Consider the following 16,551-nt stretch of genomic DNA (forward strand, 5'->3'; position numbering starts at 1 on the left):
AGAGGGAGGAGAGGGAGAAAGTGGAGAGGGAGAGAGTGGGAGAGGGATAGAGTGGAGAGGGAGTGAGTGGAGAGGGATAGAGTGGAGAGGGAGAGAGTGGAGAGGGAGAGAATGGAGAGGGAGGAGAGGGAGAGAGTGGAGAGGGAGAGAGTGGAGAGGGATGAGAGGGAGAGAGTGGAGAGGGAGAGAGTGGAGAGGGGGGAGAGAGTGGAGAGGGAGAGAGTGGAGAGGGAGGAGAGGGAGAAAGTGGAGAGGGAGAGAGTGGGAGAGGGATAGAGTGGAGAGGGAGAGAGTGGAGAGGGATAGAGTGGAGAGGGAGAGAGTGGAGAGGGATAGAGTGGAGAGGGAGAGACCACCCAGACCACCACCCAGACCACCACCCAGACCACCACACAGACCACACAGACCACCACACAGACCACCACACAGACCACCACACAGACCACCACACAGACCATCACACAGACCACACAGACCACACAGACCATCACACAGACCACCCAGACCACCACACAGACCACCATACAGACCAACACACAGACCACCCAGACCACCACACAGACCACCCAGACCACCACCCAGACCACCACCCAGACCACCACACAGACCACCACACAGACCATCACACAGACCACACAGACCACCACACAGACCACACAGACCATCACACAGACCACACAGACCATCACACAGACCACACAGACCACCCAGACCATCACACAGACCACCCAGACCATCACACAGACCACCCAGACCATCACACAGACCACCCAGACCATCACACAGACCACACAGACCACCACACAGACCACCACCCAGACCATCACACAGGCCACACAGACCATCACACAGACCACCCAGACCACCCAGACCAACACACAGACCACCACCCAGACCATCACACAGACCACACAGACTACACAGACCACCCAGACCACCCAGACCACCACCCAGACCACCACCCAGACCACCACCCAGACCACCACACAGACCACCATACAGACCAACACACAGACCACCACACAGACCATCACACAGACCACCACACAGACCACCACACAGACCACCCAGACCATCACACAGACCACCACACAGACCACACAGACCATCACACAGACCACCCAGACCATCACACAGGTCAGACAGACCCCCAGGGGAGACAGGGGAGGAGAGCGGTTGAGAGCAGAAAGGGGAGGTAGATAAACTGTTGTTTTGACTAAACAAAAGATTGAGAGGGAGAGAGTGGAGAGGGAGGAGAGGGATAGAGTGGAGAGGGAGAGAGTGGAGAGGGAGAGAGTGGAGAGGGAGGAGAGGGATAGAGTGGAGAGGGAGAGAGTGGAGAGGGAGAGAGTGGAGAGGGATAGAGTGGAGAGGGATAGAGTGGAGAGGGATAGAGTGGAGAGGGAGAGAGTGGAGAGGGATAGAGTGGAGAGGGAGAGAGTGGAGAGGGAGAGAGTGGAGAGGGATAGAGTGGAGAGGGATAGAGTGGAGAGGGATAGAGTGGAGAGGGAGAGAGTGGAGAGGGATAGAGTGGAGAGGGAGAGAGTGGAGAGGGAGAGAATGGAGAGGGAGGAGAGGGAGAGAGTGGAGAGGGAGAGAGTGGAGAGGGATGAGAGAGAGAGAGTGGAGAGGGAGAGAGTGGAGAGGGGGGAGAGAGTGGAGAGGGAGAGAGTGGAGAGGGAGAGAGTGGAGAGGGAGGAGAGGGAGAAAGTGGAGAGGGAGAGAGTGGGAGAGGGATAGAGTGGAGAGGGAGAGAGTGGAGAGGGATAGAGTGGAGAGGGATAGAGTGGAGAGGGATAGAGTGGAGAGGGAGAGAGTGGAGAGGGAGAGAATGGAGAGGGAGAGAATGGAGAGGGAGAGAATGGAGAGAGAGGAGAGGGAGAGGGAGGAGAGGGAGAAAGTGGAGAGGGAGAGAGTGGGAGAGGGATAGAGTGGAGAGGGAGTGAGTGGAGAGGGATAGAGTGGAGAGGGAGAGAGTGGAGAGGGAGAGAATGGAGAGGGAGGAGAGGGAGAGAGTGGAGAGGGAGAGAGTGGAGAGGGATGAGAGGGAGAGAGTGGAGAGGGAGAGAGTGGAGAGGGGGGAGAGAGTGGAGAGGGAGAGAGTGGAGAGGGAGGAGAGGGAGAAAGTGGAGAGGGAGAGAGTGGGAGAGGGATAGAGTGGAGAGGGAGAGAGTGGAGAGGGATAGAGTGGAGAGGGAGAGAGTGGAGAGGGATAGAGTGGAGAGGGAGAGAGTGGAGAGGGAGAGAATGGAGAGGGAGAGAATGGAGAGGGAGAGAATGGAGAGAGAGGAGAGGGAGAGGGAGGAGAGGGAGAAAGTGGAGAGGGAGAGAGTGGGAGAGGGATAGAGTGGAGAGGGAGAGAGTGGAGAGGGATAGAGTGGAGAGGGAGAGAGTGGAGAGGGAGAGAATGGAGAGGGGAGGGAGAGAGTGGAGAGGAGAGAGAATGGAGAGGAGAGAGTGGAGAGGGAGAGAGTGGAGAGGGATGAGGGGAGAGAGTGGAGAGGGGGAGAAGAGTGGAGAGGGAGAGAGTGGAGAGGGAGGAGAGGGAGAAAGTGGAGAGGGAGAGAGTGGGAGAGGGATAGAGTGGAAGAGGGAGAGAGTGGAGAGGGATAGAGTGGAGAGGGAGAGAGTGGAGAGGGAGAGAATGGAGAGGGAGGAGAGGGAGAGAGTGAGAGGGAGAGAGTGGAGAGGGATGAGAGGGAGAGAGTGGAGAGGGAGAGAGTGGAGAGGGGGAGAGAGTGGAGAGGGAGAGAGAGTGGAGAGGGAGAGAGTGGAGAGGGATAGAGTGGGAGGGAGGAGAGGGATAGAGTGGAGAGGGAGAGAGTGGAGAGGGAGAGAGTGGAGAGGGAGAGAGTGGAGAGGGAGGAGAGGGATAGAGTGGAGAGGGAGAGAGTGGAGAGGGAGAGAGTGGAGAGGGAGAGAGTGGAGAGGGATAGAGTGGAGAGGGATAGAGTGGAGAGGGAGAGAGTGGAGAGGGAGAGAGTGGAGAGGGAGGAGAGAGGAGAGGGATAGAGTGGAGAGGGAGAGAATGGAGAGGGAGGAGAGGAGAGAGAGTGGAGAGGGAGAGAGTGGAGAGGGATGAGAGAGAGAGAGTGGAGAGGGAGAGAGTGGAGAGGGTGGAGAGAGTGGAGAGGGAGAGAGTGGAGAGGGAGAGAGTGGAGAGGGAGGAGAGGGAGAAAGTGGAGAGGGAGAGAGTGGGAGAGGGATAGAGTGGAGAGGGAGAGAGTGGAGAGGGATAGAGTGGAGAGGGAGAGAGTGGAGAGGGAGAGAATGGAGAGGGAGAGAATGGAGAGGGAGGAGAGGGAGAGGGAGGAGAGGGAGAGAGTGGGAGAGGGATAGAGTGGAGAGGGAGAGAGTGGAGAGGGAGAGAGTGGAGAGGGAGAGAATGGAGAGGGAGGAGAGGGAGAGAGTGGAGAGGGAGAGAGTGGAGAGGGAGGAGAGGGAGAAAGTGGAGAGGGAGAGAGTGGAGAGGGATAGAGTGGAGAGGGAGAGAGTGGAGAGGGAGAGAGTGGAGAGGGAGAGAATGGAGGGAGGAGGGAGAGAGTGGAGAGGGATGAGAGGGAGAGAGTGGAGAGGGAGAGAGTGGAGAGGGAGAGAGTGGAGAGGGAGAGAGTGGAGAGGGAGAAAGTGGAGAGGGAGAGAGTGGGGAGAGAGTGGAGAGGGAGAGAGTGGAGAGAGAGAGGGAGGAGAGGGAGGAGAGGGAGAGAGTGGAGAGGGAGGAGAGTGGAGAGGGAGAGAGTGGAGAGGGAGGAGAGTGGAGAGGAGAGGGGAGGGAGGAGAGGGAGAGAGTGGCAGAGGGAGGAGAGTGGAGAGGGAGGAGAGGGAGAGAGTGGAGAAGGAGGAGAGGGAGAGGGAGAGGGAGAGAGTGGAGAGGGAGGAGAGTGGAGAGGAGGAGGTGGAGAGGGAGGAGAGTGGAGAGGGAGGAGAGGGAGAGAGTGGAGAAGGAGGAGAGGGAGAGGGAGGAGAGTGGAGAGGGAGGAGAGTGGAGAGGGAGGAGAGTGGAGAGGGAGGAGAGTGGAGAGGGAGGAGAAGAGAGCAGAGAGCCAGAGAGCAGAGGGTTACTCCGGTAAAATGGAGCCCATCCCATAATCGTGCTGTCTCCATGGAGAGATGACCACAGAGACCATCCCATAATGCTTTTGTCTCATTACAGAGATTGTGGTTTAGCTGTAACAGTATCACTGTGTTCGACTGGTGGACTCACCAAAAGCATTCCTTTTCCAGAGTTGCAGCATGGTGTCATTATTCTAACAGAGACAGAGTGCAATTAAGAATCCCTTTGAGATGAAACTCAAAGTCAGGTGTGTGGAACTCAGTGAGGCCAACCTGAGGGATGTGCGGTTGAGAGGCGTAACGTGATGTCTCCCATCTCCCCATCCCTCCCCAGCCCCAGTCCCTTATCCAGGCAGCATGTGGGGTCCCCCCCCCACCCCCCGCGGGCGACACTCCTCCCCCGGCCCCCGGCCCTCCCCGGCTCGGCCCAGCCCCTCCACCCCCTCCACCCCCAAAGCCCGGCCCAAGAGAGCCAGAACCCCTGCCAGGCTTACCCCCCGGACCTCCTCCCCCGCCCCCCTGGAGAGAGCCAAGGGACCCCTGCGCACCTCGTCCCCCGCTGGCCTGGAGAGAGCCAGGGACAGCCCTCGCAGACCTGCCACCCCAGAGGACCGCAGAGGTGAGTAGGGGACACCGGACGGAGACCGCCGGCTGTTCAGCTGGCAGATTTAGACCTGGGCTTCTCAAACGTCTTCACTCAGACCGTGTGTGTGTGTGAGAGAGTGAGTGTGTGTGTGTGTATGTACATTCTGCCAACCTCTGTTGTCCTGGTTTCATAACCTTTTAAAGATTCTGACCACAAACTGTTACAGTTACACATAAAGTTGTGGTTGGTATAATATCGCCTTCCTACCTCACCATGGAAACGGCAGGATATTTATACTCTGATGTGTGTGTGTGGTGTGTTCTCAGGCATGGGGCCAGAACACACACACACACTCCCCAGTTAGATGAGATAGACCTTTATGTATCCCTGAAGGGAAAATCACATGACACAGCTGCCGTAGAAACGGATCAGTAAACATGATCAAATATTCCACAAGAAGGCACCGTCTTCACCAGGGTTTAAAACAAAGAGCATGGTGGGACTATTTCAGAATTTCCAGTGTGTAATGACTAAAAGTCAGGTCAGAACTAGGTTCTCCTGTGTGTGTGTGTGTGTGTGTGTGTGTGTGTGGGTGTGTGAGTGTGTGTGTGTGAGAGAGAGAGAGAGAGAGAGAGAAGAGAGAGAGAGAGAGAGAGAGAGAGAGAGAGAGAGAGAGAGAGAGAGAGAGAGAATGTGTGTGAGACTGTGTGTGGGTGGGTTGGTGTGGGTGAAAAGCAGGATTGTTCAAACTGAAGGAATCCGAAAAGTAGTTTTTGTGAGCTGGATGAATGGGCTGTGTGACTATCCATAGACGTGTGTCATAGGAAATAATAAAGCATGAATATAGCAGACGCTTGCAGAGTTAGATTTGAACCTGTGACCTCTTGACCTCCCACAGGCTCCCCTGTGGTCCCCTCCGTCATGGTATCTTCCACCCCGGCCACACCCCCTAATGTGAGAGCACCAATCACGACGCCCGCCTCACCCTCGGTTCCGGAGCAGACCCAATCAGCTGCCAGTGTCCCGGCCCCCTCCCCGGCCGCCAGCCAATCAGCCAAGCCCATGGCCGGGACCAACAACCCAGAGGAGGCGGGCCGCCTCCTGACGGAGAAGAGACGACAGGCGCGCGAACAGAGAGAGAGGGAGGAGCAGGAGCGACGTGAGCAGGAGGAGAGAGAGAGGTAACCAAGAGGAGAGAGAGAGGTAACCAGGAGGAGAGAGAGAGGTAACCAGGAGGAGAGGGAGAGGTAACCAGGAGGAGAGAGAGAGGTAACCAGGAGGAGAGAGAGAGGTAACCAGGAGGAGAGAGAGAGGTAACCAGGAGGAGAGAGAGGTAACCAGGAGGAGAGAGAGGTAACCAGGAGGAGAGGGAGAGGTAACCAGGAGGAGAGAGAGAGGTAACCAGGAGGAGAGAGAGAGGTAACCAGGAGGAGAGGGAGAGGTAACCAGGAGGAGAGAGAGGTAACCAGGAGGAGAGAGAGGTAACCAGGAGGAGAGAGAGGTAACCAGGAGGAGAGGGAGAGGTAACCAGGAGGAGAGAGAGAGGTTACCAGGAGGAGAGGGAGAGGTAACCAGGAGGAGAGAGAGGTAACCAGGAGGAGAGAGAGGTAACCAGGAGGAGAGAGAGGTAACCAGGAGGAGAGGGAGAGGTAACCAGGAGGAGAGAGAGGTAACCAGGAGGAGAGAGAGGTAACCAGGAGGAGAGAGAGGTAACCAGGAGGAGAGGGAGAGGTAACCAGGAGGAGAGAGAGGTAACCAGGAGGAGAGGGAGAGGTAACCAGGAGGAGAGAGAGAGGTAACCAGGAGGAGAGAGAGGTAACCAGGAGGAGAGAGAGAGGTAATCAGGAGGAGAGGGAGAGAGGTAACCAGGAGGAGAGAGAGAGGTAACCAGGAGGAGAGAGAGGTAACCAGGAGGAGAGAGAGAGAGGTAACCAGGAAGAGAGAGAGAGGTAACCAGGAGGAGAGAGAGAGGTAACCAGGAGGAGAGAGAGAGAGGTAACCAGGAGGAGAGAGAGAGGTAACCAGGAGGAGAGGGAGAGGTAACCAGGAGGAGAGAGAGGTAACCAGGAGGAGAGGGAGAGAGGTAACCAGGAGGAGAGAGAGAGGTAACCAGGAGGAGAGAGAGAGGGATGAAGGGAGGGAACCTTCAGATGTGTGTGTGCCTACGTGCGTGAGTGTGTGCATGCGTGTGTGTTGTCTGTGAGCATGAGTGTGTGTGCGCATGTGTGTGTGCGCATGTGTGTGTGTGTGTGCATGCAGGCCAGCTGACAGTCTGGGCCCCGGAACGAGAATCATAGATAGGTCCCCCCCCCCCCCGCGCCCAGATCTCTCCTTTTCCCTTGCTCTTCCTCTCTTCTGCTCCAGTTCTGCCCCCCCCCTGGGCCCTACCCTGGGCCCAGGACAACAGACGTGTTTGTCCCCTCCTATCGGCAGGCCTGTGTGCGTGTGTGCATGCGTGTGTGTGTGTGTGTGCATGCATGACAGAGTCACCTCCCAAGGCGCCAGCCTGTTGACATTTGTCCAGCAGCGCCGGTCCTCCTCTCCAGTCGGGGTTATTTCCTGTGGAACCTGAGGACTGTGTCAGGAGAGTGACTCGGCCGCTGTGCCACCCTCGCCATTCTCGCCATCCCCCTGGCCGTGTGCCCGCATATTTATATGAGAGCAGCTGCTGGCAGGAAGCTTGTCACAGCTAGCCCCTCTCCACTTCCCTCCTGTCCGTCACTGGGAATCGTTGAGTGTTCAAAATGTCATCTTTGATCTCTGCGGGTCGTGTTACGCGCTCTCGTTTACATTTCATTCATTCAACAGACACCTTCATCCAAAGTGACGTACAAATGTTAGTTCTGACAGTATTTCAGTGGTCAGAGTCGAGGAGGGGCCTGTCGATGGGGTGTAGGGGTCCTTTCTGAACGCCTGTCCTGTGTCCAGGGTCCTGAAGGAGGAGCGTGTGGCGCGCGAGGCGGAGGAGAGGAGGCGAAGGGAGGAGGAGGCGCAGGTGATGGCTGAGGAGCAGCGAGCCAGGGACCAGGAGCGGCTCCTGCAGGAGGAGAAGGAGGCACAGGAGAGAGCCAGGGCCGAGCAGGAGGAGAACATACGTCTGCAGAAACAGGTAGACACACCAAGACTACAACTCCCAGCAGGCAAGGAGTGCTCTGTGAATGTCACACTGTGAGGTGTGCTCACAGATATTGTAGTTCTATGTAAAGAAGTGTTTTTAAGGGAAATGTCTGACTAATTCAACTTGCCGGTATGTAAGCAACACAACAATATCATGATATTCTCATACACAGACAATAAACACACACACACACACTCACACACAACCCTTCAGGACCCTGAATAGCCAGACAGACTAGTCTCAAAACATGTCTGAAGAGTTACATCCATGCAGCAGCACCATGCTCAGCTCTGAGATCTGTCAATATTGTCCCAGCTGCTCTGTTGACCGTCCCTCACCCTCCCTGGGTGAGACCCAGAGAGCTGAGTCACGCTGAGCGGCCGGCCAGCTTCCTGCCCAGACCCTGCTGCTCAGGAGCACCAGAGTGGTTTGATCCCCTCCACCAGGAAGTGATTGCAAAACGCAGTGATTCAGAGAAGTGTTTGTGTACTCTGTAATAATCGACTCACAGCAGGCTGATAACTTATCATCCTGCAGCTGTTTCTGCTGCCTCTCTGCTGCCCTCTAGTGGACTATCCATGTAGGTCGTTTGTGGTTTAAAGATGGTGTAGGGCTGTATGCAATGTTGTTGAGAGGCACTTTTTGTCTTATTTTCCCGAAGTAAACTTCACATCTCGATAGAAACCAATACATCTAAAGTTTTGAGGGTAATATGTAATGAAAACGAAATCTATGGTCGTCGCAGGACTTTAAGAAACACAACAAATCATTAAGACCGTTCCAAGACTAATGATTGGATAGTACCTGCCTGTCTACCCACCTACTTGCACGCACTCTGCCCCTGCTCTTGACTGATAACTTACTGTACCTCTGCCCCTGCTCTTGACTGATAACTTACTGTACCTCTGCCCCTGCTCTTGACTGATAACTTACTGTACCTCTGCCCCTGCTCTTGACTGATAACTTACTGTACCTCTGCCCCTGACCTTGACTGATAACTTACTGTACCTCTGCCCCTGCTCTTGACTGATAACTTACTGTACCTCTGCCCCTGCTCTTGACTGATAACTTACTGTACCTCTGCCCCTGCTCTTGACTGATAACTTACTGTACCTCTGCCCCTGCTCTTGACTGATAACGTACTGTACCTCTGCCCCTGCTCTTGACTGATAACTTACTGTACCTCTGCCCCTGCTCTTGACTGATAACTTACTGTACCTCTGCCCCTGCTCTTGACTGATAACTTACTGTACCTCTGCCCCTGCTCTTGACTGATAACTTACTGTACCTCTGCCCCTGCTCTTGACTGATAACTTACTGTACCTAGCTAAAGTTACCGCAGCCAGCTCTTGATAGGTCACCAGCAATAGGTTAAAACTCTATTATAGAATTTCCCAATACTAACATGCCTGTTTTAAAGTAGTTAGTTCTAACGTTAGCCATGTTTATGTTCATTATGATAGTGTTGTGTGTGTTCTTACATGTGACTGCGACATGGAGTAAATGGTGAATAAAACGATGCTGCTCCCTCAAAAGCTCTCTCTCTCTCGTGGACTAACTAGACTAGTCTCCCGGCAGAAGTCAGGCAGCGTGTTCATGTGTTTTGTGTGAGGGGCTTTGAAGGGAGGGGTGGGATATTATGGTTAGAATCGTTTGGAATAGAAGCTAAAATAGCTAGCCTCGCAAAACGTGCATACAGCAGCTATAACATCCCAGTGCCTAGTTATTATGTTCAGGGTTACTGATGAGGGGTAATAGGCTATTGTTACTTTAACAAGACAGTAGTGTTTTGTTAAACAGAATACCGCCACGCCCTTGCTGTGAAAGAAGTGTTAATAGAATCACTGCGCTTTTTTGCTGTGACTGGCAGCTATAGCTCTGTCTGTAAAGCTGCCAACTATAGCTCTCAAATATCAAATTCGGGCTTGTTTTTTTTTTTTTTTACAAAGGCGGTTGCTTTTTTTTGAGCTTCGTTTTTGTGACACTCGAACGTGTTGCTTACTGTGTTCAGAGCATCAAGACGAATTACTCAAAAGTTCAACTTGTTCTGTTTTTACACATGAACGTTTGTACACCGTCCAAACGTCTTTGGTCTTCATCAGACGGAGCTGTTGGTGTTTAGCATTGAAAACAACTGAAGAAAGGCAGAGGCAATCTGATAAAACCCCGCTTGGTGTGACCACAACCTCTGTCAGCAAACTGGTGTTTGGCTGTGTTTAGGTCTGTGGGGATTTGGACAAACCCAGAACAGACTATAATTACAGCAACATCTCCCAGAATGTCCACCAACACACATATCCATCTTATAAAACGTGTTGTTGTTGTTTAGTGTTTCACGTGGTGTTTGTGTGTTCCAGAGAGAGGAGGCCGAGAGCAAGGCCAGGGAGGAGGCAGAGAATCAACGTGTGGAAAGAGAGAAGCATTTCCAGAAGGAGGAGCAGGAGAGACTGGAGAGGAAGAAGGTAAAAGCTGCTCTCTTCATCCTCCCCCAGTTGTGGCTGTTGAGATCGGCAGGCCTTATGTGGACATGCATGCAGCCAGATCCAGCATTCAGACCACCTTATGTGGACATGCATGCAGCCAGATCCAGCATTCAGACCACCTTATGTGGACATGCATGCAGCCAGATCCAGCATTCAGACCACCTTATGTGGACATGCATGCAGCCAGATCCAGCATTCAGGCCAGAGAGCTTTGATGTTTTTGGCTCATTGCTGAAGCTTGCTCATTGTTCTGATTTCATAGTTAGTGCAGTGGTTCTGGGGCAGACTATATACGTCTGTATACACACACACACACACACACACTGTGAAAGGGGGCTGAGCTTATTGCTGGCTTGTCTTGGCGTGCTCCATCTACCACACACACACACACACACACACACACACACACACTGTGAAAGGGGGCTGAGCTTATTGCTGGCTTGTCTTGGCCTGCTCCATCTACCACACACAGGAAGCAGGCTGCCCTGCAGACTCTGAAGGATATATCTATCCCTCTCTCTCTCTATCACTCTCTCTATCTCTCTCTATCCCTCTATCTCTATCCCTCTCTCTCTATCCCTCTTTCTATCTCTATATGGTCTGACTGTTCTCTGGTCTGACTGTTCTCTAACATGACTGTTCTCTGGTCTGGCTGTTCTCTTGTCTTGTTGTTCTCTGGTCTGGCTGTTCTCTTGTCTTGTTGTTCTCTGGTCTGGTTGTTCTCTAACCTGGCTGTTCTGTGGTCTGACTGTTCTCTAACCTGGCTGTTCTCTGGTCTGGCTGTTCTCTAACCTGGCTGTTCTGTGGTCTGACTGTTCTCTAACCTGGCTGTTCTCTGGTCTGACTGTTCTCTAACCTGGCTGTTCTCTGGTCTGGTTGTTCTCTGGTCTGACTGTTCTCTAACCTGGCTGTTCTCTAACCTGGCTGTTCTCTAACCTGGCTGTTCTCTGGTCTGACTGTTCTCTAACCTGGCTGTTCTCTGGTCTGACTGTTCTGTGTCCCCAGCGTCTGGATGAGATCATGAAGAGGACACGCAAGTCAGACGCAGCAGGAGAAAAGGTAACGTCATCATTCCCCCCACTGTGACATCACTTCCCTATCCTCTCCACTGTGAAATCACTTCCCTATCCTCTCCACTGTGACATCACTTCCCTATCCTCTCCACTGTGACATCATTTCCCTATCCTCTTCACTGTGACATCACTTCCCCAGTCCCTTCAGAGTGTCCCCTGACCCCCAGGTGTGTTCATGTCTGTCCCCAGAAGGAGACCAGGGCCCCGCCAGCCCAGGTAAATGGCAGCGAGGCTGAGAGCAGAGGTGAGCACCCTGGAAGTGTTGGTGAAGCCACATCTCCTGGACCCAGGAGAGCATTATCTCTTTAATAGTTGTTATTGATCTGTCATTAAAGGGATATCAGGAGAGTGAGTGGGAATGTCTGTGGGCCGTGAAACAGGCTGTGTTTCACAATCAAAGTGTAGTCATGTCAATAGACGGTAATTAAATGTCATAACCACATGAATGAGCCCGTCTATGCTATATATATATATATTTGACCAGCTTCTTCCTGTGTTACACAAACACTCTTCCCCCTCTACCAACATGCCTGGAGAGATTACATTCCTGTCTGAGTTGCATAAACCTCAGTATGTTTCCTATTAAGCTCTTATTAGATGATGCTCTCTCTGCCTTGATGGAAGTCCAGCTTTGGTGTCTCCTCTGGAAACAATACATGTTTTTGTGTTGCTCAGACCCATGCACCAGACCTTGACCCAGACCCAGATACTAAGACCCAGACCCAGATACTATGACCCAGACCCAGATACTTAGACCCAGACCCAGATACTTAGACCCAGACCCAGATCCAGGCACTGAGGTCTGGCAGAGGCACTAACAGCTGAGGATGCCTCAGGATACGATCATAAATCAAGCTTAGATGTTCTCCCCATTCTGAGGGCTGGATGTGCTTCAGAAAGAACCTACTACCGGCTGTGCAGTGTGTGTGTGCGAGGGTGTGTGTATGTCTTTGTAAGTGTGTGTGTGCATTCATGTAAATGTGTGTGTCTATGCATGCACGTGTGTGCGTATCTGCAGTAGATTAAGAGCTGTCTGTTTTCTATTGTTCAGCCTCTGCAGACTACCAACCCAACTCTGAGCTCAGTCTGGACTACAAGACCTCCCAGGAGCAGAGCGTCCACAGAGACAGGTACGCTCCTCTCTCTCCTACCTGGCCAGAGCATCCAGAGAGACAGACAGGCTCCCCTCTCTCTCCTACCTGGCCAGAGCATCCAGAGAGACAGACAGACTCCCCTCTCTCTCCTACCTGGCCAGAGCATTCAGAGAGACAGACAGACTCCCCTCTCTCTCCTACCTGGCCAGAGCATCCAGAGAGACAGACAGACTCCCCTCTCTCTCCTACCTGGCCAGAGCATTCAGAGAGACAGACAGACTCCCCTCTCTCTCCTACCTGGCCAGAGCATCCAGAGAGACAGACAGACAGGCTCCCCTCTCTCTCCTACCTGGCCAGAGCATTCAGAGAGACAGACAGACTCCCCTCTCTCTCCTACCTGGCCAGAGCATCCAGAGAGACAGACAGGCTCCCTTCTCTCTCCTACCTGGCCAGAGCATTCAGAGAGACAGACAGGCTCCCTTCTCTCTCCTACCTGGCCAGAGCATTCAGAGAGACAGACAGGCTCCCTTCTCTCTCCTACCTGGCCAGAGCATCCAGAGAGACAGACAGACTCCCCTCTCTCTCCTACCTGGCCAGAGCATTCAGAGAGACAGACAGACTCCCCTCTCTCTCCTACCTGGCCAGAGCATCCAGAGAGACAGACAGGCTCCCTTCTCTCTCCTACCTGGCCAGAGCATTCAGAGAGACAGACAGACTCCCCTCTCTATCCTACCTGGCCAGAGCATTCAGAGAGACAGACAGGCTCCCTTCTCTCTCTTCTGTCTGCTAAAAGACAATCAGGAACTCTGTGAATGATTGGCCGGATTCCTCTTTTTATAGATTTTATTTTGAACCAGATTTTTTACCATTACCATGTTCCTCTTTTTATCCCTCCCTACCTACCTCCCTCCCTCCCTTCCTCTCTTCCTCCCTACCTCAGCCCTTCAGTGCGTGTGGTCAACGGTGTGCAGCCAATCAGACACGAGAATGGCCTCTCCACCAAGGGAGACTCTGCCCACTTCGAAGACATCATCCAGCTAGCCAATCATGACAACAGCACAAACGGAGGGCGGGACAAGTTGCCTAGTGACATCCCCACAGAGCCAATCCTGGCCTTCGAGAATGAAGAGCCCTTCCTGAAGAAAGGCCCCATGAAGCCCCAGCATGTAGCAGGTGGGTCCACACAGCGGCAAGCACCCATCATCTGGAGCATGGTTGATTCTCAGACATACAGCTCTGAAAGCAACACCAAACCTCGAACCCCTCAACTGTCTTGAACCCCTGAACCCCCTCTCCTGTCCTCTCCTCTGAACCCCCTCTCCTGTCCTCTCCTCTGAACCCCCTCTCCTGTCCTCTCCCCTGAACCCCCTCTCCTGTCCTCTCCTCTGAACCCCCTCTCCTGTCCTCTCCTCTGAACCCCCTCTCCTGTCCTCTCCTCTGAACCCCCTCTCCTGTCCTCTCCTGTCGGAGGAGAAGGAGAGGGAGGGGGGGTTGAGAGAAGAGAAGAGAGGGAGGGAGGGAGGGAGGGAGGAGGAGAGGGATGGAGGGAGGGAGGAGGAGGAGGAGAGGGATGGAGGGAGGGAAGGAGGGTGGAGAGGGAGGAGGAGGAGGAGAGGGAGGGAGGGAGGGAGGGAGGGAGGGAGGGGAGAGGGATGGAGGGAGGGAGGGTGGAGAGGAAGGAGGAGGAGGAGAGGGAGGGAGGAGGAGGAGGAGAGAGGAGGAGGGGAGGGATGGAGGAGATGAAGGAGGGGGAAGGAGAGAGGGGAGTAGGAGAGGCGTGTTGGCAAGGGGAGCTCTTCTCTCGAGGTCCGACAGTGGGGGGAGAAGACGGGGGGCTCTGGAGGGGGGCTGCAGAGGGGTATCTTAGTACCCCCAGCTTTAACTGCGTCTCAGTTTCCCAGCCCCCGTGCCCAGTGTCGAATTCCTTGAGTGGTGCTGAGGGAGCCCTTCTCCACAAGACGCTGGCTGCCAGGAGAGCTGCCAGGGGAGCAGGAAACTGATCCAGTCCCAGCTACGCCCGCACCCCCTCCCCACCACATCATCAGCATTACTGAGCCCCCCACCCCTCCCCACAACCCCCACCTGCCAGCCTGCAGACAGCCCCCTCAGTCATAACTCATTTCCAAAGCAAACATCCCCACCCCACCCCTCCAGACGGCCCTGCTGAGGCTACAAACGTCGTTTTAATCAGACCTAATGTTCCTCTCCACGCTCTCACGCCCCAACACTGACATGAGAAGGGGTATATCCTCACTCTGCATGACTCCTCTCTCTCCTTCTATCTCTCTCCCTCCCTCTTTCTCTCACTCTCTTCCTCTCCCTCTCCTCTCTCTCTCTCCCTCTCCCTCTCTCTCTCTCTCTCTCCCTCCCTCCCTCTCTCTCTCTCTCTCTCTCTCTCTACATTTGTTCCCAGGGTGTCTCCCAGGCGCGTTCCGGAACACTCAGTAGATTGATGTTCTGAGACGTTACGATGTAATTCCATAGATGAGCTGGTGTTATCTGCGGGGCATTCCGTCAGGGCTAATGTGATCATGGGGCTGTCTGAGCGTGTCTCTGTCTGGTGGGGTGACAGGTGTCTCTGCCAGCCTGCTGCTGGTTCAGCTCTACAGAACCAGCATGTCCAGAACCTGCATGTTCAGAACCTGCATGTTCAGAACCAGCATGTCCAGAACCAGCATGTCCAGAACCTGCATGTCCAGAACCAGCATGTTCAGAACCAGCATGTTCAGAACCTGCATGTCCAGAACCTGCATGTCCAGAACCAGCATGTTCAGAACCAGCATGTTCAGAACCTGCATGTCCAGAACCTGCATGTCCAGAACCAGCATGTTCAGAACCAGCATGTCCAGAACCTGCATGTTCAGAACCTGCATGTTCAGAACCAGCATGTCCAGAACCAGCATGTTCAGAACCAGCATGTACAGAACCTGCATGTCCAGAACCTGCATGTTCAGTAACAGCATGTTCAGAACCTGCATGTCCAGAACCAGCATGTCCAGAACCTGCATGTCCAGAACCAGCATGTCCAGAACCAGCATGTTCAGAACCAGCATGTTCAGAACCTGCATGTCCAGAACCTGCATGTCCAGAACCAGCATGTTCAGAACCAGCATGTTCAGAACCTGCATGTCCAGAACCAGCATGTTCAGAACCTGCATGTTCAGAACCTGCATGTTCAGAACCAGCATGTCCAGAACCAGCATGTTCAGAACCAGCATGTACAGAACCTGCATGTCCAGAACCTGCATGTTCAGTAACAGCATGTTCAGAACCTGCATGTCCAGAACCAGCCCTCGTCTGCTTACTGCTTCAACAGGAAGCCAGGACACGGACCAGGAAGTCCGTACCAGCCACCATGCTGACTCATGTCCCTGTGGAAACAACACTGTAAAGTCTTACGAGGCCACGGCCTTTCTGTTGGGGTCAGGGGTTAACTGGCCAGGTCATGTCTGGGGTCAACGAGGGTGACCCCAGACGTTCTGTACCAGGCTGTCAGAGGGAGGCCATGCTGGCTGTTCTGTACCAGGCTGTCAGAGGGAGGCCATGCTGGCTGTTCTGTACCAGGCTGTCAGAGGGAGGCCATGCTGGCTGTTCTGTGCCAGGCTGTCAGAGGGAGGCCATGCTGGCTGTTCTGTACCAGGCTGTCAGACGGAGGCCATGTTGGCTGTTTTGCCGTCACGCTAACGTGTGGGAAAGTTGACGTATGTCTTGTGTCTCATCTCTCACATCTAACCCTCCCTCTCTTCTTCTCCTCCAGAGGTTCTCTGAGGTACCTGGTAGGAACCAGCCCCGCCTCCTCTCCACCCCCAGACCAGCCCCGCCTCCTCTCCACCCCCAGACCAGCCCCGCCTCCTCTCCAGAACCAGCCCCGCCTCCTCTCCAGAACCAGCCCCGCCTCCTCTCCACCCCCAGACCAGCCCCGCCTCCTCTCCACCCCCAGACCAGCCCCACCTCCTCTCCAGAACCAGCCCCGCCTCCTCTCCAGAACCAGCCCCGCCTCCTCTCCACCCCCAGACCAGCCCCGCCTCCTCTCCACCCCCAGACCAGCCCCGCCTCCTCTCCACCCTCAGACCAGCCCCGCCTCCTCTCCACCCCCAGACCAGCCCCGCCTCCTCTCCACCCCCAGACCAGCCCCGCCTCCTCT

The 16,551-nt window shown here is 54.3% G+C and overlaps 2 protein-coding genes across 2 annotated transcripts in view; both read left to right on the plus strand.

Moving 5' to 3' along the window:
• Positions 1-16,349, plus strand: part of map7d1a (MAP7 domain containing 1a) — a 53,688-nt gene extending 37,339 nt beyond the window's left edge. The window contains 10 exon segments of the mRNA XM_067238804.1: positions 4,388-4,421; positions 4,423-4,672; positions 5,538-5,820; positions 7,568-7,748; positions 10,115-10,219; positions 11,246-11,299; positions 11,503-11,557; positions 12,365-12,443; positions 13,348-13,580; positions 16,165-16,349. Of these exon segments, the coding sequence (XP_067094905.1) occupies positions 4,388-4,421; positions 4,423-4,672; positions 5,538-5,820; positions 7,568-7,748; positions 10,115-10,219; positions 11,246-11,299; positions 11,503-11,557; positions 12,365-12,443; positions 13,348-13,580; positions 16,165-16,175 (1,285 nt within the window). The 3' untranslated portion in view covers positions 16,176-16,349.
• Positions 229-2,976, plus strand: LOC136944877 (apical junction molecule-like; the record flags this gene model as incomplete). Its single annotated transcript, XM_067238803.1, is given in 7 exon segments — positions 229-261; positions 1,174-1,725; positions 1,814-1,915; positions 1,989-2,054; positions 2,209-2,331; positions 2,520-2,552; positions 2,668-2,976. Coding segments are annotated over 7 exon segments (1,218 nt in total), but the record flags the coding sequence as incomplete, so codon positions are not given.
• Positions 16,350-16,551: the final 202 nt, after the last annotated feature.

This window comes from Osmerus mordax, chromosome 6 (assembly GCF_038355195.1).
Source record: "Osmerus mordax isolate fOsmMor3 chromosome 6, fOsmMor3.pri, whole genome shotgun sequence".
Classification (NCBI taxonomy): Eukaryota; Metazoa; Chordata; class Actinopteri; order Osmeriformes; family Osmeridae; genus Osmerus; species Osmerus mordax.